Source organism: Bactrocera latifrons, unplaced genomic scaffold, assembly GCF_001853355.1.
Source record: "Bactrocera latifrons isolate USDA-ARS-PBARC rearing strain unplaced genomic scaffold, ASM185335v1 scaffold_84, whole genome shotgun sequence".
Taxonomy (NCBI): Eukaryota; Metazoa; Arthropoda; class Insecta; order Diptera; family Tephritidae; genus Bactrocera; species Bactrocera latifrons.
Window position 1 is genome coordinate 344,169 of NW_017537534.1, and position 21,419 is coordinate 365,587.

Below are 21,419 nucleotides of genomic sequence, written 5' to 3' on the forward strand. Positions count from 1 at the left end.
AGCAAGTACTAGTACAAGTCCAAGTGCAAATGCGCACTTTTATCGTTGTTGTCATTTTGTAGCTTATCATTTCATTTGTGCTGGTGTTTGTTGTTGCCGCTTCGGCTGCTGTTCAAGCGCGTTTGGCAGATATTTCGTAGATTTTTTGGGGTTATAAATAAGAGCTCCGCCGACTACTATAGATCATTCAAAGCCTCATTGCCGTCGCGTATTGAACGAGCGAGTTAACGAGCCTACAGTAAGGCGCAGCGCAGCAAAAATTCAACACTGAGAAAAAACTCATTAAAAGTGACTATCGAAAGTGAAAATAAGTTAATGGCATTAGTGAGATAAGTGCTAATTGAAGTATATTCAGTAGAACAAAGTGCAATCTGTGCGAACTTGCAAAAAATAAACGAAAAATATTTGAGAACTGTGAAAAAGGCGGAGACTTAGAACAGAATGTTTATTCAGAAAATGGTGAGTGAGCTGCCATCACCTCGCATTTAGTGTGAAATCACATTTTTCAAAAGTGTTTGGCAGCAAAAATTCCAGCACTCGAGTCAAGCTCAGCAAGCACGCAGGACTTTTCGACGTTTTAAAATTTTAGATGCCAAAATTATGCGATCAAATCATTATATTATTATTTTACCGAAAATCTAACTGTATTGTTGCGTTTATGGTGTTGTTCGAAGAGCATTATTCGTTAGTAAATCACGCACGCCGCTCAAATCGTAAAGCATTTGCTGCTCGTTTGCGATTACTTCACTTCAACTAACGCACTGTTGTTGGATTAAATAATAATTTATTTCAATTAGTGCCAAAGTGTTAATTGCAAACTTAAATACTGAACGCTTAATGTTGAACGCAAAGCAGTGCGCTTAAAAAGCGTTGGCAATAAGAGCGGCAAACAAAGTATTTCCATGCGCACACACATGCGCGCGCATGCGCACATCTAAACACATATACACATACACAATAAACTTACACATACTGAAATTTTATGATACCTTAGGTAGCGTTTGTCGCCAAGCACCTTCGGCAGCCGCAAATGCTGCAGATTGCAAACATGCCCGTTTTCCAATGAACATACAGCTTAGAACTTTGCGGAAGAGTGTATTTGCGCGTTTCTTTGCTTTGAAGTTAACAGCCTATTGCTACTTCTAAGTAAATACTAATTATGACTGATTCTTTGTTAAAGCCAAAACAGGAATGATTCTAAGAACGCCTGTAAAACCACACACGCGTTAATGTTGCCACCTACACTCACATACACACATAGCTGCACACACACCCAACTTAATATGCATATGGGTTTGTATTTTTGCTGCGATAATGTGCGAACTCAATATTATTGCCGCCGCTGTCGTCTGCGCTACAGCGAATGTCACGTTCTCGATTCCTTATTGTTTACATGCCGAATTTGCATTAAATTTTATTCAATTCCAGCGAATAAAGAGGAATTTTGGCTTTCCAGCTTTTTCTGACTGTTCTAATTAATTCAATAAGCAAGTGATACCCAGTGCACTTACTCGACTTACTCGATATATACATATATACATATATATAAATGTATATAGTATAATATGCTAATTTACCTTTTCGGTGCGCTTCTCCATTTTTATTTCGGTACCTCTATGTGTGTATATATGTATGTTAATTTTTGTAATTGATTTCCAGCAACAAATTAGTTTGTTTTATTGCACAAAGCAAATACAAGCATACTGCGCATCTATAATGTGCATATTTTCTTTCTATCACTTCATTCCAAACACTTATGTATGTTTCAAAGATAACCTATTTATACCCTGAACGGGGTATATTAAGTGTGATACGATGGTTGTAACATGAAAAGCAAACGCCAGAGAGCCTATAAAATGTACAAGATGCGTTCCAAAGTAAACAGGACCTTAAACAAAAAAACAGAAGAAATGGTTTTTGAGCAAAATCAATTTATTTTATTCAAATTAGGCTCCTTCTGCTTCAATAATGATTTTTGCACGGTCCAAAAGCATGTCGAAGGAGTGTTTTAGCTCGTTGACCGGTATGGCCGCCAGTATACCGCTTTTCTTTCATGGGCAAATGCAGTTTTCCGAAAAGGAAGGAATCGCACGGTGCCAAATCAGGTGAATACGGGGAGTGGTCAATGATTAAAATGTGATTTTGGTCAAGTAATCGGTCACAAGCGTCGATCGATGAGACGGCGCATAATCGTGCAACAAATGCATATTCGCATAACGCTTCAAAACTATAATATAAGGTAGAATACTGCATCAACGTTTTGGTCGGGTGGAACGAATTCTTTGTGGACAATAGCCTTGGAATCATAAAAACAAATCAGCATTGTCTTCTTTTTTGACTTCTCCATGCGCGATTTTTTGGTTTTCAGCTCGTCTGGTGCCTTCCATTCATCACTCTGGCGTTTCGTTTCGGGATCATATTGGAAACACTACGTTTCGTCACCAGTCACAATATGGTAAAGGAAGTTTTTGTCCGTTTTAACCTCTTTAATGATTCTGGGCAATTTTAGGTCGTCAGTCAATTTGTGCGGAACAAACCGTGCACACACCTTTCGTAGCCCAAATGTTTGCTCAAAATGTTTTGGAGATGCTCAGTTCTGTTTCCATGAATTACAATGATGATTTCAGCTGATTTTTGATGAATTTACGCACAGTTTTGATGGAATTTCCATCATCCTCATGTCCTCATGACCACTTTAAAAACGTTGAAACCATTCGTGAACTCTGCTTGGGGATAGGCAATCATAAATTTGTTTCATCAATTGAAACGTTTCGGTAAAAGTTTTATCAAATTTGAAGCAAAATTTTATGTTTACTCTTTGTTCGAAGCTTATTTTCGCACCGATACCACAAACATACTGACACTTTAAACGCAATAACTTCACTTCCAATATATGAAATGTCATGAAATTCTCAATGGACAATCGATAAAGGTAGCAGATTCTAACGCACCAGTACAGACATATAAATGGCGCCACCAGGGGGCGCTAGATTTAAAATACTTCCTGTTTTCTTTGGAAGAGATATTTTCACGAAATTTAACAATCTGCTACAATCTCCGAATTGTTAAAATCGAGTCAATATATCATATAGCAGCCATAGAAACGGGCCGATGAAAGTTCTTGTAAAGAATATTTTGTGTATGTGAAGGATATTATAGCTTCGTGGCCGAACTCGATTTTCAATGTAGTGCCGCCTCGGCGGAAACAAAGGTCATAAAGTTCAGGTATTGTAAGTTTTTAATCATGGCTCTGTAGCGTTTCTCATTCACTGTAACGTCATGGGCAATGTGGGCCAATGCTTCCTTCTGCCCAAAGAGCATATTAAACAATGACCCTTTGAGGATGTAACGGCGTCTCAATAATAGCTTGTGAATTATAAACACTACCAATGCGACAATTTTATCGGTTAACGTACACAATCAACCAAAAGTTAGCTTCATCGCATATTGAATGCATCATGCGATGCAAAATGGCAAACGTTATTCCTTAGTAAGTCTGGTCATTGTAAAATGGAAAGCCAAATCGAGTGTAAATCAAGTATTGCCTCATTGAAGGCCACATATCTATAAAAACAACCCGAATGTCAATACAAGATAACGAAATGCTATCTTGTAGATCAATGATCCACAACTTTTTCAGCATGGTTGTTTCTATTTTGCCAATAACAGATTGAATGCTGGTTTTCAACTTTGCCAAGATTGACCAATCGGTTTCTCAGCCATTGACTTTATGTGCCCTCAGAAAAAGTATGTTGTAGAAGAGAAATGAAATGAAACGTAGAAATTTATATGATAATGCATAGTATTATTTGAGCAGTAAACTACGGCACTCGGATATGAATTTTATTGATGAAAAATATGTTTGTCCTTCTTTCCGAGTTTCTTCCGCCCAGGTGATTTTTTAACGGGAGCGTTTTTTGTTGGTGGCAATACTTTTTTCGGCTGTTACTTGGTTTATACTCAGTTTGCTTTGCACGTTTATTTAACAAGAAAATTTGTAAAAGTTGTTTATTTTTAGCGGTATTTACCTTTGTACACTTAAGCAAGTATTGATGTTTCCTTAGCTTATATAAAAATCATCTTAACACACAACCGTTAAATTGATGTGTATAAATAGAACAGTGCAACTGAATATTTTTAAAGCGAAAAATTATGCGCAAATGTGTTAGGTGTTATTTTTTCCACCAATTCAATTTTCAGTTATGCAAATAGGTTAGCTAAATGTACTCAAAAACGTCCACAAAAAGAGTGAATTAAGAACGCTTTTTCCATTTTAATTATGATACCCACAATAAATATGACGCTGATGTCATATAAATAACGAATAAATTTTCATATTTATTTCCAAAGGTCCGACCTTCACTTTAGAGGATGTATATATATGTTTATATACATATATATACTTACAGTTAAATACTTCAAATGGGCGGTCAAAGGTTAATAGGGAGTAATAAGTCGTTTGTAATTTGAAGCTTTATCAATGTTTCGCAGATTTTTTGCACGAGTTAAAGTCAAATCACATCTTAATTAAGTTATTCTACTCCATTTGTAATCAAACGCCGAGGCCTTTATATCTTTGAAATTGTCAAATTAGATACATAAGGGGGATATATTTCTTTAGTAACGTAATCCGTAGGAAAGCAGCAACACATTTATTTTCATATTTGCTCACTTTTTTCTTCATTTTTGTTATCGTAGGGAACACTTTTATGCCGATTTGGTAATGCTGAGCAAGGGATTGTTCACAATTCACTCATCGAACGCGTTATTTTGCCACAAATGTCGCCAACCTTACCGAAGAACGTTAAACTCTGTCATAACAGCAAACACTGTCGCAATGATTACGTTCCGCATACACCTTTTCGTTTTCAGCTTTATTGCAATATTCTGCGCTTTTCTAGCATCTTGAGTTTCAGAAATTTCGATTTCCAAAGGGCATGTAGCGTTTATTTTGGCGTTCATGTTTTCTATGAGGCACCTCAAATCCTCAAATCCATGAGCAGAGAAGCATTCACAAACATGCACCTTTAGCGATACTGGTTTGAATAAGTCCACGTCTCACGGAGTTGAACAATACAAAAGTTAATTCATCTGTAAATAATACACTGCACCAATCACGGTTTATGTTTTCCTACTGTCAATGCAACCTTTTTTCATTGTATTTAGACTTTTGTCTAGTAACTTTATAACAAAAGAATGCTCAGCTTTGTGCAGTGGATTCTCAAAAAGGAGATGGAGCTTTTAGATGTCACGTGGTTCCTCCCGCTTCCTAGCTTGTCATCTACGTTTCTCGAAATCGTTGGATTTTCTCAGAACTTTTCAAGAGTCCAGGAGCGAACCGATGTCGCTTGGGAAGGTTTAGCGGCCTCACTCTCACCTCTACTTGAATCACCCGTTATAATTTTCAATAAATGCCAAACGCAAAATGCATTGTTTTTTTATTAAATGGTTCGAATAGATAATTCCAATATCTGTTCGGTTTTCATATGTATCTTTATAAATAATTCAAACAGCGGCCGATAGCCCATGATGCTAGTGCTGCGTATTTTCTTAAGTTTGTATAATAATTGTATTATTATGTAAGCTTTTATAAAATAAAAAAAAAATAATAATTCAAACATTCAAAAGTGTGTTCGAAATAACGTCATTTGGCCCACATTTAGCTGAAAAAGAGTTTTAAATGTGGACGGGTAATTTGACATACTTTTACGATTGAAATTAATTTTTCTTTGGAGGTTGCGACAATAATCCCTGTACGTAAGTATGACTCTTCAATGGACTACAGAGCATACTCATTTGCCTCGCTACTTCACAAAATCTGTAAATTAGTATACATATTTGAGCGAAGAATTCCTGACGATGTCTCTTATTTTTGAGTATAATATCTTATATGTATATAGAAATTAATCGCACAATGTGTTACTAAGCGCATAACTCAAAAACGCCGGACCAATTTGGCCCATTTGGAAACCCCCTAAACACAGCCCTTTGGCTTTTCCCATACAAAGGAATGAATGTCTGTTTGTTAGTAACTTGGTGAAATTTTCAGAGGTTGTTCGTCGTGGATCGGGGAAGGTTACAAAAAAAAAATACCTTATACTCTTCATGAGGAACAGTCGGAAAATTGGATATTTCTAAAAATTAACTTTTTTCCATAAAATTTTTTTTTTATCAATTTTTAATTCTTTTGTTTTTCAATATTTCGATTTGTAAATTATTTTTAATCGTTCATTTTCAGTCGCTTGTTTTTTTAAGAAAAATTCAAATTTTAAAAGAAAAATTATTGTGTTTCACACAAAGTGATCAATTGCGAAGAGGTCACCATAATATCGATCCGCGTTCTTTTGCCTTCAACGTATGACAGCCCAAGGCAACCAAGACAAGAAGTACTCGAAGGATTCTAAATGTACTCTGTTGAGTGGCAAAAGTGAATTTAGCTACACGCACACATTCTTCCTTGGATGGTGGTTACACCAGATCAAATTGATAAAATCGGAAAATGCGGAATTCCTGATGCAGAGAAAGATCCAGTATTATACGAAGTGATGAAAGCCAATATGGTTCATGGACCTTGCAGACACCACAATCCCACTTCGGTTTGCATGTCTGACAATAAATGCACGAAACAGTATCCCCACGTGCCTTTCTTTAGGAAGCACAAATTAGAGATGATGGATATCCACTCTATGGGCGTCGCTCACCAGATGACAATGGCAGAACATTCAGCATTCAATTTAAAAGAGTGAATATCGAAGTTGCCAACATATGGATCGTACTATGTATATTCACCATTATTGCCTAATTCACATTCAAAACTGATATCAATGTTGAGTATTGGAGTTTGGTGTAATCGATAAAATATGTTTGTAATTACGTCACCAAAGAAAGTAACATGGAGGTTTTTGGTCTTGAAGGACTGCAATGTAGCACTTTGTAGGATATTTACTTTTGCAACTCATGAACGTTTTCCGACTATTGTGCGTACCAATGTTGTTGACTTAAACTGGAAGATTCAAATTCAAATTCCGAGAGACTTGCGCTAATACAATTCGATCGATCCTCTTGACAATTAAAACGATGCCGTGAATTTTCCAGTGGAATATATAAATTCTTTGGACAGGCTTGGTATGCCACCGCATCATTTGCGTCCTAAAGTTGGATCGCATGGAGGGGGGCAGAATGCTAGATTCTAAGAATTCCTTTGAGTTCTAACAATTTGCCATTTCAGTTCAAACGTATTCCGTTTCCAGTGAAAATTGCATCTGAGATGACAATCAACAGGACACAAGGATAGTCGCACAGTGTGTGGCATAAATTTGGATTTGCTATATTTTTTACAGGGCCAAAAATACGTGGTGTGCTCACAGGTTGAAAAACTATCTTCTCTGTACCTTTACGCACCGGAACAGACACTAAAAAATGTTGTTTATCAAGCTGCGTTACATTGCAAAAAAAAAATGATATATTTAACTTTTATTTCATTTCAAAGCACATAATTTCATGCAGAACAACGGCTGCGGGGTCAGCTCGTTGTTTATAAATTTCACTTTCATGTGCCATCGATTAGACGCGCTCTATAATAAGATATATGTATGTGTGTACGAGTATGTAGAGATGCACATGTAGTGTAAGCATGTTTTCAAATTATTGCTTATTATGCAATAATATGCCTTTTTGCGGCAATAAGTATTAATGCTTTTAGCATGTCACCATTCCGACAGCCTTTATTTATCTTATCCCATGTATTGTACCAGCTGTCAACACAAATACAAACGCTGGGAATGAAACAAGCACAACATTCAAAACAATCTTGACCTGTCAAACGACCGCAAGAGCTCTATGCATGTAGGTGTCAGAGCATGTTTTCGCACGAACTCCAGTATTTCGGAATGTATCTAGTGCAATGCCAACAAAATATTGCACGAGAGCGACTTGCCCCATCTTGCTTATGCTCGTGCCAGCAAACGAGATTTTGGTGCCTTTAACTCGCCTTGATGTTTGCGCTCATGTCCCGCTGTTCACTTCCTCATTTAATTGCCAAAATGTGTTTTGTTTTGCAAAGGAAGGAAGGCGCATTCTTCGACTTTTCTTAGTGCCTTGAGTTGGAACTTAACGCCTTTATTTGCTTGCTTAAATGCTTGACAACTTTGCAGCTGATTTAAAATTTACACATACGCACATACGTACAATGAAGTGAGTCAAAAACAACTAATTAAAATTGATAAATAACAAATCGTTAGTTAAGCATCTATAGCTGTCAGCACGAACGTATGAATTGCCTGTCCCGATAGTTACTGAGTCGTTTTGTTTATTTCCATTAGCAATTTGAATACACCACATTCTTAAAATTGATTTCCTTCACGTACTCCAGCGTTTTCATTTTGATTGTCACACACGAAATGCCGCATCATAAGATAAGGACGTAGGCATGTGCTTGTGTCTATTTCAACTCAAACGCACATATCGAAAATACATAGTTTCTCTTACAATGTCCCATTTACTTTTGCTTTACCAAAGCTACATATCCGACCATATCAAGCATAGATCAGCAATATAAAAAAGAAGAAGAAACGATAACTTCGGTTACACCGAAGCTAAATACCCTTCACATGTGCATTTCTGTTAGTAACTTTGTGTTCAGTTTATATGGAAGCTATATGCTATAGCTAACCGATCTGAACAATTTCTTCGGAGATTATGGCGATGTCTTAGAAAATAATCTATGCAAAATTTCATGATAATATATATATAAAACGGTTTTCCATACAAATAGTTGCGTTTGATTGGTCAGTTTGTATGACAGCCAAATGCCATAGTTACCTGATCTGAATAATTTCTTCGAATATTGTAGCGTGAAGATACTTTGTCAAATAATATAGTTTCCATAAAGCGACTTGCTTTTCACCGCTCCCCTTGTATGGGAGCAATATATGTACCGACAGACGAACATGGTTAAATCAACTGAGCTTGTCAAGTTGATCATTTATTTTCTTCTTTAAACTTCCTTCTGGATGTTTCAAACTTCTAGACAAATTTAAAGTAGTACACCCTGCTATGGATATAATTATATTACACTAGTAAGTACATAGTCTAATGGTATAGTCTCCACAAATAGCACACACATTTCTTTTAAAGTTCAAAGTCAGTTCAAAAGTCTCTACATACTCACACAATTAACTAATTTAAAATTTGGTCGTCGCAAATCCATACATAACAGTTGGCATCAAAAGGGTTATAAATACCTTTTGATTAATGAATTTGCCCTACACCCGCATTCCGCATGAAAATTTATACGAAGTTGAGCAAACGTTGGTATAAAAACTTACAGACATCATTTTATTTGAATGATTTGTTAACACTTACTATACTTAACGCTTGAGTGTGTTGTGTGAACATATTGAAAATAAACACCTTTAAATATTTAGACTGCTATGGGTCTAAATTTTTGACAACTTCGTTCGCAGGCATTTCATTTCCTACCACTCAGTTATGCGCCTTGCAAGTCATAATACCGGTTTTGTTATCTAGCCAACCTCATTTCACCTTTGGTCTAGAATAGAAATCGTTGGCAATAGTTTTCTACTTTGTAAATAATAATTTAATATCCCATTTAGGCTCACATTGAGTTGAGCAGTTTTTTAAAGTAGGAAGCTAAGGTTATTAATCTTTTTTGGCTTAAAAATCAGTTCAGTATCCTAAAAACGTTCTCTGCCTGATCCTTCTTTATTTTATTTTAGATAGTAGAGATTTTTAAAAACACCGTTGCCTCAAGAGCCTAATTTGTGAAGATTTTAAACTATAACAATCTTATGCCTAATATGTCGAAATATGTTCTCTTATATAACCGAGCAATGTGCAAATCAATGCACTCAACCCATTCCTTTCTCTGTCCCCAATATACCCAATGGAATGATTTCCGTATTTTCATCTGTATTTAAACCGTTCAGCATGATCAAAATGTGTGATATTTTAATGAAACGAAATGAACAAATTTTCTTAAAAAGTATGTGGCGTAGCGCTGAATTAGAATGGAAATGGTATTTGCCTTGGACTAAGCCTAATAAATGAATTACGAGTCTCTAGTAGACAATTTTAAGACTAACTAAATATTTTAATTTATCTCTTCCGTGGGGTCAATATCATATATCATTGATACATCATTTGACTATAGTTTTAATATAATAATGACGCGAGCTTTAGAGAAAAGCTAACTCAAAATAAACGGCCTTTAATTAAAGTTAAGAAGGTACCAGAAAGTATTATAATTTATTTGGGAGGAAAGTGGGCTCGAAGTGACGAGGAAAAGGTTAATTGTTTTGCAAATAACTTAGAAAAGGTATTTCAACCTAATTCGCTAAAGAACAACTTTAAGCTGTCAATCTTACCCAACACAGCTAAAGAGTCGCTCGAGTCTTTTTAAGACTTCAAAAAAGTCGCCGGGACATTACAACAACAATGTAAGTTTCGAAATTCCACGAAAAATAATCCTTGCCAACAGGATTTCAGGACTTCGGACTGAGTAGGAGATTGAGAACAAAAAAAAATTTTGCAAGTGACTCATCATCTCCGTCCTGCTATATGGTGCAGAGGCATGGAGAATGGCAACATCTGATGAGTCGACGTTACGAGTTTTCTAAAGAAATGTTCTGAAGAAAATGTATGGTCATTTAGGCTGTATGAGATATACGACATAGTTCAGCGAAATAAAAGACAGCGGCTACGCTTCCTAGGTCATGTCGTCTGAATGGACGAAAACACTCCAGCTTAGAAAGTATTCGACGCAGTACCCGCCGGCGGAGTCAGAGGAAGAGGAAGACCTCCAATCCATTGGAAAGACCATATGGAGAAGGACCTAGCTTCGCTTGGGATATCCAATTGGTGCCACATTGCGAAAGGAAGAAACGACTGGCGCTCTGTTGCTAACTCGGCTATAACTACGTAAGCGGTATCTCCACCAGTACAGAAGAAGAAGAATAATATAATAAGTTATTCTTTCTTGAATTTACATAAATTTTAATAAAAAGGTTCCTCAGTGCTAATATTTTCTATGCGTTTCCAATTCGTCATGTCTTTATTTATCTTCTTTGCTCGAAAGTAAGCTCCTCGTACTTGTTTGTAATTCAAACTGTTGCTTGAAACCTTTATTTAAACTTTAACGTTTATGTATATTCTTTAGCTCATAACGCAGATCAAGTTCTACTCGCTGAAGTATGTTGACATTATAGAGGTAATAAAGGATCGCAACATCTCCATTGGATCGACTCAACAGGTTTTGTTTAATATTTCGGGTATGAAGCATGTCATTGCTAGTCCATGTATCTTTTGCAGAAAGCAGAAAGTCGAGTGGAGCTCGCAATAGAGATACGTGCCAACATACCTACGTTAATATGGCACATCGTTACTGTTGTAGAAATGTGCGGGTATAAAACAGTCTAACGAATGGCGCTCCAAAAATTAGGAAAAATTTAAAAAAAAGCGAAAATTTAAAAAAGAATTATTTTGTAAAGAAATTTGTCGTGAACTACCAGATAAATCGCCGTCAGATTCTACCATATCTTTTTGAACAAACGCGAAACTAGGGCCACAGTTCAGCCACCATATTCAAAATATTTGGTGCCCTGTCACTTTTTCTGTTTTCCATTAAAGACATTAAAAGTCATTCACTGAAGGACATCACAGACGGAGCTTACAGGAAAATCATTGGCATACTTGTATTGACTCAAAAGTATCCTATTTTGAAGTCGATAACTTCCCCAACATATTTATATTGCCTTGTCAAAACCTATCTTAGCTTGTATATGGAACTGGAGGCATGGCAAGTTCACCGTTATTGTTTTCCTTCGCAATAGTTAAATTTTTTAGTTTAAAGTAATTGGTAATATCCATAAACCTTCACTAGATTTAAAAAGTCCTGTTTACTTTGGAAAGTACCTTATATGAACATTTGTTTTCAGTTTTTTGTACTCTTATTTTCTCCAAATCGGACATTTTGATATAAATTGAAATGAAATAAGCTTTTTTGTCAAAGATTGAGCTATTAGCTTAAGAGGGGAGCCTGGTTTAGAGGCTCAAAAATTCGACTTTTCTGAGAATTTTTTTGGGTAGGAAAGAAATAAGTGATTAAGGCAAAGTTTCTAGGGTTTATAGTTATATATTTAAACATCATTCACAAATTTTTTGTATACGAAATCTTTGGTTTTCTGCCTTTGCCAAGCATTTTCCCGATGCATCTCGCATATGCATTTGTCGAACTGCGGGCAGGATGCAGGCCGCAATTTCTATCGGAAACAAAAAATTCAAAGAGAAGAATTTAATTCAAATCTTTTAATAATTTCTCTTATAGTTAAACTAAAAAAATTCCAAAAAAAAAAGGATAAAATTTGAGATATTTTTTAAAAATTGAAAAAAAGTGGTTTTTGAGCAAAAAATTTTACTTCATGTTGTTTAAAAATATCTTCAAACCTAACTTTTCTCTCTTCTCTTTTTTTAGTTTAGATAGAAGATACTTTAATGTCAAAGATAATATACTTTGCCCTATATTCCATATGACGTTTAGTCGCCAATTAAGAAAAATCATAAAAATGGAAAACCCGTGAAATGGACTGTCAAAGTTTTCGCTTTCTGCCCAATCGCTCATATATCTGCTAGACGCTCGGTCACTATTTTCCTTCTAGCTCCGAAATATTTCAAATTCACATCTAAAACTCTGGGGACATATTCCTAGATTATTTTTAAAGAGACTTAAGCAAAAAATCGATTATTTGAAGCTTCTAAATCAGCCTCTCCCCTTAAGACGGTCAAATAAAATGCGCCTAATAAATAAATATTGATTGATTGAGATTATTAATATACGTAAACATGTTTTTGTCAGTCAAATTTGATCAGGTGGTGTATATTGCACTTCATTTTTATATTCTCGCAACAAAGTTGCTAAAGAGAGTATTAAAGTTTTGTTCACATAACGTTTGTTTGTAAGTCCTAAAACTAAAAGAGTCAGATATAGGGCTATATATACCAAAGTGATCAGGGCGACGAGCAGAGTTGAAATCCGGATGTCTGTTTGTCCGTCCTTCCTTGCTGTAACTTGAGTAAAAATTGAGATATCATGATGAAAGTTGGTACACCTATTTCTTGGCTCTATAAGAAGGTTAAGCTCGAAGATGGACGAAATCGGCCCACTGCCACGCCCACAAAATGGCGAAAACGGAAAACATATACAGTGTCATAACTAAGCCATAAGTAAAGATATTAAAGTGAAATTTGGCACAAAGGATCGCATTATGGAGGTGTGGCCGGATCCCCTAGTATATACATAAATTGCAAAATCGAGGGTGATTTTGTCAAAAAGGACGCCGATAGGACCTTCTCCAGGGCTAAAGGAATACCCGTGCCTATTTTCACGTATTCCCTTGCTGTGGCTCGGGCGTAATGCGCGGACATACATGTTTGTCAGATTCCGAGACCCTAGCTGACCCCGCAGCCGTTGTCCTGCGTGAAATGGTGTTTTGAAATATATAATGTTGATGAAGGATATGGAGTTCATGAGAATGCATTCGTACGATGTTATCCATTCACTCCATAAAATTGTTATAACGCTAACATTGAGAAGCGTACATAAATACGAATAATACGAAAATTGTCATAGCGATTCAATAAAAAATTCAACAAAGTAATACTCTTCAAACATTGAAAGTATTTATTCTTCAGTTTCCTCTTATTTTTACATAAGCGTATATAATAAATTGTAAATCTCAAAAATTCGAGTTCTAATCTAAAACATTTTGATAAACAACGTTCTTAGTTTTACTGTCCGGTGCATGAAAGAATAAACGATGTGCAGTACCGACTCTCGAACATGCAACATATAATTGCCCATGTGAAAAACACGATTCTTCCAAATTTACTCCGCATATTTGAAATGTTTGTCCTTGTGCTTTGTTTATAGTTATGGCAAATGATAAACGCACCGGAAATTGCAGACGTTTGAAACTGAATGGCATGTCTGTTGGAATCATTGGAATACGTGGTATAAACACATTTTCGCCTTTCGCTTTGCCATTGAGTATAGTTGCTTCAATCAAATTTGGCATTAGCTTCTTTATTGCCAGTCGTGTACCATTGGAGTACATCCTCCGTTTGGAGGATTGATATTCCGTAGTAATATGATTGGTGAACCAACCTTAAAAGTGGAATCAATAATATATTTCATTGAACCTCTTTACAGATGTATATTCTGTAATGATTAAAGTAATGAATAAACCTTTACATTCAAAAGATGTGGCGGTGTACCAGGTGGTTCCAATGAATTCAGAAATTCAATTGGATAATTCACAGCTTCATCTTCATCCATAACGCTGTCAATGGATTTATAAGTTATGACTTCACCTGGCAATTTTCCTTGAATCTGGAAGTTCATTGCATTGACATGTATATTCTTCGGTGCCAATATTGAACGTTCTGCTAACCAATCATGGCTTCTGTGATTCTGAATGACACTTGGGAAAACGCATTCGAACAATTCTTCTTTTGTTTGCAAAATTGTACAAAAATTTTCGGCCAAGGTGATCATTCCATTTGTATTGTCGATTTGCATTTTTCCATTTTCGATATCCAACAATGTTTCCGAAAACTGATGTGCAGATGAATCGTCTTGTGGTAGGACACGCATATTGACATTCAACGTCAATTTTTTCACAAATCTCCAGAGAGCAGAAGATTTCAGACATGCATTTATTTCATCGGCAGGAGTTGACCGAGGAAGAACTGGCAATGTTTGTCGAAAAACACCTGATAACAATATCAAAGCACCACCAAACAGCTGTTGATTTCCGCGTAAATCTTTCATAGCTCGATCCAATGCTTCCAGCGATTTTTGTTGGCCATTGTACACTCATCCCACAGAATAATCGCCGCTTGCTTCAAGACTTTTCCCATTGCAGAATTTCTTGAAATATTGCATGTCGGCGTTTCACTCACTTGCATGTTCAATGGCAATTTGAATGCAGAGTGTGCTGTTCGCCAGTGTTGTCATAAAAAGCTTGCAAAATTGTTTGATATACATAGTTTTGTTGATCATTTAATTTGTCAATATTTTATTACACAAATTCAATCAATTCGTCACAATTGAATTGTTGTTCACGTTGCAATTCTTGATCCATCAAATCATGCATCGGACGATCAGGTGAAATCATAGATAACTGTGATAATGCTTTGTACGCAATTTTGAGACACATATCTTCAATGATTATTAATGCTTCATTGTACATTTCCAAGGTAATTATCAAATCTGGATTATTTGACGTACGACGCATCCGAATCAAAATATCTTCCGTCATGTAATCTTGATATTTGTTCCATAATTCCAGTGGATTCGATGGCATGCATGTTGATATTATAATCGAGAAAGGCATTCTTATTTGTTGTGGTAAAGATGAAACACATGCATCTTGAAGCGTCGATTCCAAATGTGAATCGTTTTCCAACAAATGCAGTAGGTGACATGCCTCTCGATACGTTTCACATGAATATCAACTATTTTAAAATATTCGAACGATTTCGGTCCTTGAACGTTCACCAATAGCAATCGCAAATAAAAACATTCCGCGTTGTTGGGATGAATCGTAGACATTCTGCCCAAAGCATCTGTTGAATATATACCCGGGTGACCATCAACTGCTGTACCCTGTTTACGTTATTGGAATTCTTTTGATGATGTATTCCATGTGTAATACTGAGGTACATCAGTATATAGCAAACTTCTGGCAAATGTATCGGTTTCATAAAGTCGAGAAAAAGCAGTTAAAGTAGTCGCTGGTGGTTGTGCTGCTCTCCGTTGTATATTTTCAGTAGTAAAATAAACACGTTGACCATTTTCAAGACGCACCGCTAGATGAACAACAACAGGATGTCTTTCGTGCAATCAAAATGAAAATATTCGTTAAATTGCTTCATTGCTGCTAACGTATCGGCCCATTTGATATCGAGTAATTTCATCGTTCCTATTGTCAGCATCAGGTACTTCAAAGACAGCCATATCACTTCCTTTATTCACATACTTGCAAATGTATTTGATTGACTTGACGAAATTACAATACTCAACGTTAATGTGAGACTGAAATATTTTTGACAGAAGTTGTGAATATGGCACAATCCAGCAATTATCGACGATGATTTCTTGATGACGAATGTTCATCATTACTGATTGACCGTTATCTTCAGTAGACCGTCGTCGATACAACGGGTATCCATCATTGCCTGTTATTGTGTCGCAAGTCAATGCTCTGGGATAACGCTTTGGGCATTTGCCATCAACCATGCGTGGTGAATTCGTATTCACATCTAAAAATGCGCGCAGTTTCACAATTACATCCATCAGCGCTTTTAATTTTTGCCGAAAAACACGTGCATTTATATCGTGACGATCTGTTGTAGATTGACCGTCAAACAAATTATTTTGAATATCGCTCCACTTCGGATTACATGTGAATGTAATAAATAAATCATATGGCGAGGACTTCCAATATAAGATGCTGGTAATATCGTCAGACGTCCAATATCATTCAAATTCCCATCATTTGTTATTGCATAGTGCAAATGTATGTATTCTTCTGATCGCAATTTACTTTGATTGAACCGGATGTAATTGAGACGTTCAGTCTCAATTTTCGCATACATGTCCCCAATGTATTGATGAAACAGTTTTCCACATCTCAAAATGTAATTTCAACTTCCTTCGCGAATCATTAATCTGTAAAAAATACGTTTCAAAACGTATTTAGAAGTTTTCATTTCAAAATCGAAATCTTTTATTTAAACGAAATATTTATGAGCACGATATATATTATGTACCTGTGCTTGGATTAATCATTGGGATATTTAGATGGTATCCATCATGGCCATTCCAGTGCAATATAGGATACTGTAATTGTTCTTTTCTACGGTGAAGAATAATATCTCGAGATTGAAACTGATCGCCTACAATCACAATGGCCACTTCATCAATGGTTGGTGCATTGAATCTTCTTGAATGCTCTCCAGTTGGAGTTTTATCGGCTCTTATAACGATTTTGTGATTATTAGATGGCAACCGATCCATAGCAGTTTTGAACAATTGGACTGTGCTGACTCATTGTGCTGATGAAAAAAGTCTTGTAGTTCAAAGAATTTCTTTTTTGTGTGAGAACCAATTGTGCAGCGTTGATTTAATTCACGATTTTTATCTCCGATGAAATCTATTTGTAACAAGTAAGGAAGGGCTAAGTTCGGGTGTCACGGAACATTTTATACTCTCGCATGATAAAGTGATAATCTGTGAACCGATTTCACCCATATTTGGTACATGTCATCAGGGTGTTATATATATATATAAATATTATATACCGTATTTCATTGAAATCGGTAGAGTACTTCCTGAGATATGGTTTTTGGTCCATAAGTGGGCAGCCTGGATGCAGCTTCCTTCTGACATTTCTTCCGTAAAATTTAGTGTTTCTGACGTTTTTTGTTAGTCGGTTAACGAACTTTTAGTGATTTTCAACATAACCTTTGTAACGGAGGTGGGCGTGGTTATTATCCGATTTCTTCCATTTTTGAACTGCCTGAAGAAACGACTCTATAGAGTTTGATTGACATAGCTAAAGAAGTTTTCGAGATATGTACAAAAAAGTTAGTAGGGGGCGGGACCACGCCCACTTTTCCAAAAAAATTACGTCCTAATATGATTGATCTTGGATCTGTAATATGTATGCAATGTTATAGGAATAAATGTTTCCCTATTCATTGAAAAACCATCAAATATTCAATGCAATCACCTTAAATGTCGGCATATAAAATTATAAGAGATCAATTTCTTATATTTTTTAAATTTTTTTAGTGCCGAAAGAAGTCATTTGAAAAGACGAATTGTACTCTTGTATATGATTTTAAAAATGTTTCGATTCTGGTGATGTCTCAAAAATTAATGATTGTAGTGGTTCAGGAGGCAGCTCAAATTCCGGCAATTTTACTTTCCCGTTAGCGCAACATATTCCAGCCGTTTCACTCGGGAATTTAGCCGCTTCACACTGTGGGCATATAACATCCATCATTCCAATATATCCATGTACATTATAGTCGATTGAAGGGTCGTAATCAAATGCAGCACGGAACATATCTTCCAAAACACGACGTCGTATTCGCGTAGGTCTTGCTGGATTTCTTGCATGATGAGCTTTTTCAAATCTATTTTGTGGACGTCGCACTGCACTTTGTATGTTTGATTTTGGACGTGCCGGCATTTTCTTTAAAATAATAAAGGAATAATCGAAATCGAATCAAATCGGAACAATTCTTATAAGGAATCTTTTTGGATTTGTGAAGAGTATTATAGCTTCGGTGCGACCGAAGTTAAGGTTTTTTTCTTGTTAAATACTTTTTTATACAGAGTGGCGCAAAAGTCAGAAGATGATCAGAAGATATAAAGCTATAAATTTTGCAATTGACCTCTAATGTCAGTTCTGTTTTGACATTTGTGTAATAAACACATGCGAAATACACGTAAATAAACGAAATGGTACGCACACTGCGTGCCACAACCGATATGCTGAAGGACACATTTCCCGCGCGCCTAATCTCCCGTTTGACGATTTGCAAAATCGCTTGATTTGACCGCTGCAGACTTCTTTTTGTGGGGTTTTTTTGAAGTCCTTCAGCTCTTAAGGACAATATCCGTCAAGAAAGTGAGGACCTATCGACGGAATTTCTGGCCAAAGTGATGGAAAATGCCGTAAAAAGGGCAATTAATTAATTAAAAAAAATATAAAAGCCCAAATAAAAATAATCCACAAGCAGAATGTAAGTTTTTCATTTTCCAAAAAACATCGGAAGGTGGGTTTCGTGCCACCTGTTATAAACAATATAGTTAAATTTCGGTGACTTTAAAACAATTTTTATTTGAAGTATGCCTAGTCATAATTGATTTAAAAAGCACGACACTGCTCTGCTGCATTTTATGATCGCTGCACAACTGTGATGACACCTTGTAATAAAGGAAGTTGACACAAACTTTTACAATCAAAACAATAAGTTCACTTTGCAGTATTTGTGTTTACTTAAATGCGAAGTGAAAGTTTACCATAAGGAACTTCATAACTCTCTAAAAATGTAAACAACGGGAATTGGTCATAGTTACGTAGTCTAGTCCGAAAACACTCCCTCTGCCATGTCATATTTAAAGCAAATCTTTTGTTAAAAACATGAAACTGAAACCAATTTTACAAAGCAATTAATATTGAAAGAGACTTGCTTTGAATCAGCTCAACTCTTTGTCAGAGCCGAAATTTGTTCCTTGAATGCTTAATTGTAATTATCCATTACTTCTTTCCAGATCGATCATGCCACACACTCGGAGTTATGGAGTTTTGCAACGCTACTGGCCATTGCACTGACCATTTATAGTTTATGGGATTATATAAAGTCAGTACTGCTCTCACTGAAACTGTCAGGACCGGAAGCATTACCCATACTTGGCAATTGCTTGATCATAAAGGAGAAGGACAGTAAGTTACAATTTAACAACTCATAAATCCGGGCTCAAAAAAACTTATATTTAGACTTATTAAATTAATTGTTATTTGCAGTGCTTGCCAAACGCGTGGCAACAGCTTTCGGTCTATACGGTCCACTAATACGTGTTTGGGTTCTACTTTTCCCGTTCTTTGCCGTGCTGCAACCAGATGATTTGCAAGTCATACTCTCTTCAAAGAAACATACAGAGAAAGTGTTCATCTACAGATTGATGCATAACTTTCTGGGGAAAGGTCTTATAACGAGTAGTGGCGAAAAGTGGAACGCTCATCGAAAATTCATACAACCCATGTTTCATTTGACGATTTTGGAACGCTTCATTGACACATTTGCGGACGCCTCTCAAACACTCTTCGAGAACTTACACGGATCCGCCAATGAAGAAGTTAATATCGCCAAATATATCAACAATTGTGTCATAGACATATTAAATGGTATGGTAACTCGATCCCTTCTCTTCATATTCAAATGATTTATGTTACATTTCGTTGAACAGAAGTGGTCCTGGGTGTACCGGTAAAACGGCAAGGTGCCTTAGTGGATATGGAGCATTCACCATTCAGGCAGTGAGTTGATTATTCTAATTATTACCTCCTATTCGTATACAGTTTCTTGTTCTTTTCAGAGGAAAAGTGGTAGTCAACGAGCGTTTTTTGCAGCCGTGGCTTCTGTTTGAGAGCATTTACAAGTTTACGAAAAGCGCATCAGAAGAGCTCGATCAAAAGAAGCGTCTCGACCAATTTACACGTAAAATGATCAAGCGCCGTCGTGATATGATAGCGAGTGGACCTCTTGTCAGACGCAAGTGTCTGCTGGATTATATGATCGAAATATCGGATAACAATGCTGATTTCACCGAAGATGATATAGTAGATGAGGCCTGCACATTTATGCTTGCCGGACAAGATTCCGTTGGCGCTGCAGTTGCCTTCACACTCTTCCTACTTGCTCAAAACCCCGAATGTCAGGAGAAATGTGTTGCAGAAATTAACGATATTTTCATGGACGACCAGCGCGCCCCAACTATGAATGATTTGCGAGAAATGCGCTATGTGGAGATGTGTATTAAGGAGGCATTGCGCCTGTGCCCCAGTGTGCCTTTAATGGCACGAAAATTGGGCGAAGAAGTGCGTTTGGGAAAATATACACTACCCGCTGGTAGCAATATATTTATTTGTCCTTATGCTACGCATCGTTTGCCACATATTTTCCCTGACCCCGAAAAATTCGATCCCGAACGCTTCTCGCCACAAAACATGGAAACACGCCATCCTTACGCCTATATACCGTTCAGTGCGGGCCCCCGTTACTGCATTGGTAATCGCTTTGCCATTATGGAAATGAAAACCGTTGTCTCGCGTTTATTGCGGAGTTATCAGCTGCTGCCTGTACCCGGCAAGACCTCCTTCAATGCCACGTTTCGCATTACACTACGCGCCTCAGGTGGTTTATGGGTGCATTTAAAGCCACGCGAAAATCCTCTCATCGATTATAGCAATTAAGAAAGGTTTTTTTGGACTCCTATATTTAAGGTATTATAAACTTTTAGCTATGGTAGTTGTAGCTCTAGTTAAACAAATTCTTGCGGGTATTCCTCACTCCCACAACCACAATAGCTGTAAAGTATTTATATGTATGTGTAAGTAAATACATACTACTGTGATCAAATTAAAAGGTGAATTTTATCCATTTCATCTCCTTCAAAGTAATCCCCTCCCGCTGCAATACACCTATGCCAGTCATCACAGCACTTGGAAAAATCCTCCGTCGTGATGGCCATCAGTGTCCTCGGAGTGGTCATGTAAATTTGCAAAATAGCCAGTTACACGAAGGTAAATAAAGCGAATGGGGTGATT

At 36.6% G+C, this 21,419-nt stretch overlaps 1 protein-coding gene across 1 annotated transcript; it reads left to right on the top strand.

The window, feature by feature from the left end:
• Positions 1-202: 202 nt before the first annotated feature.
• Positions 203-21,255, top strand: LOC108977129 (probable cytochrome P450 4aa1). The gene is made up of 5 exons (XM_018946681.1): positions 203-459; positions 19,364-19,535; positions 19,617-19,997; positions 20,060-20,129; positions 20,189-21,255. The coding sequence occupies exons 1-5, from the start codon at positions 442-444 to the stop codon at positions 21,063-21,065; spliced, it is 1,518 nt and encodes a 505-aa protein (XP_018802226.1). The 5' UTR covers positions 203-441; the 3' UTR covers positions 21,066-21,255.
• The last annotated feature ends 164 nt before the right edge of the window (positions 21,256-21,419 follow it).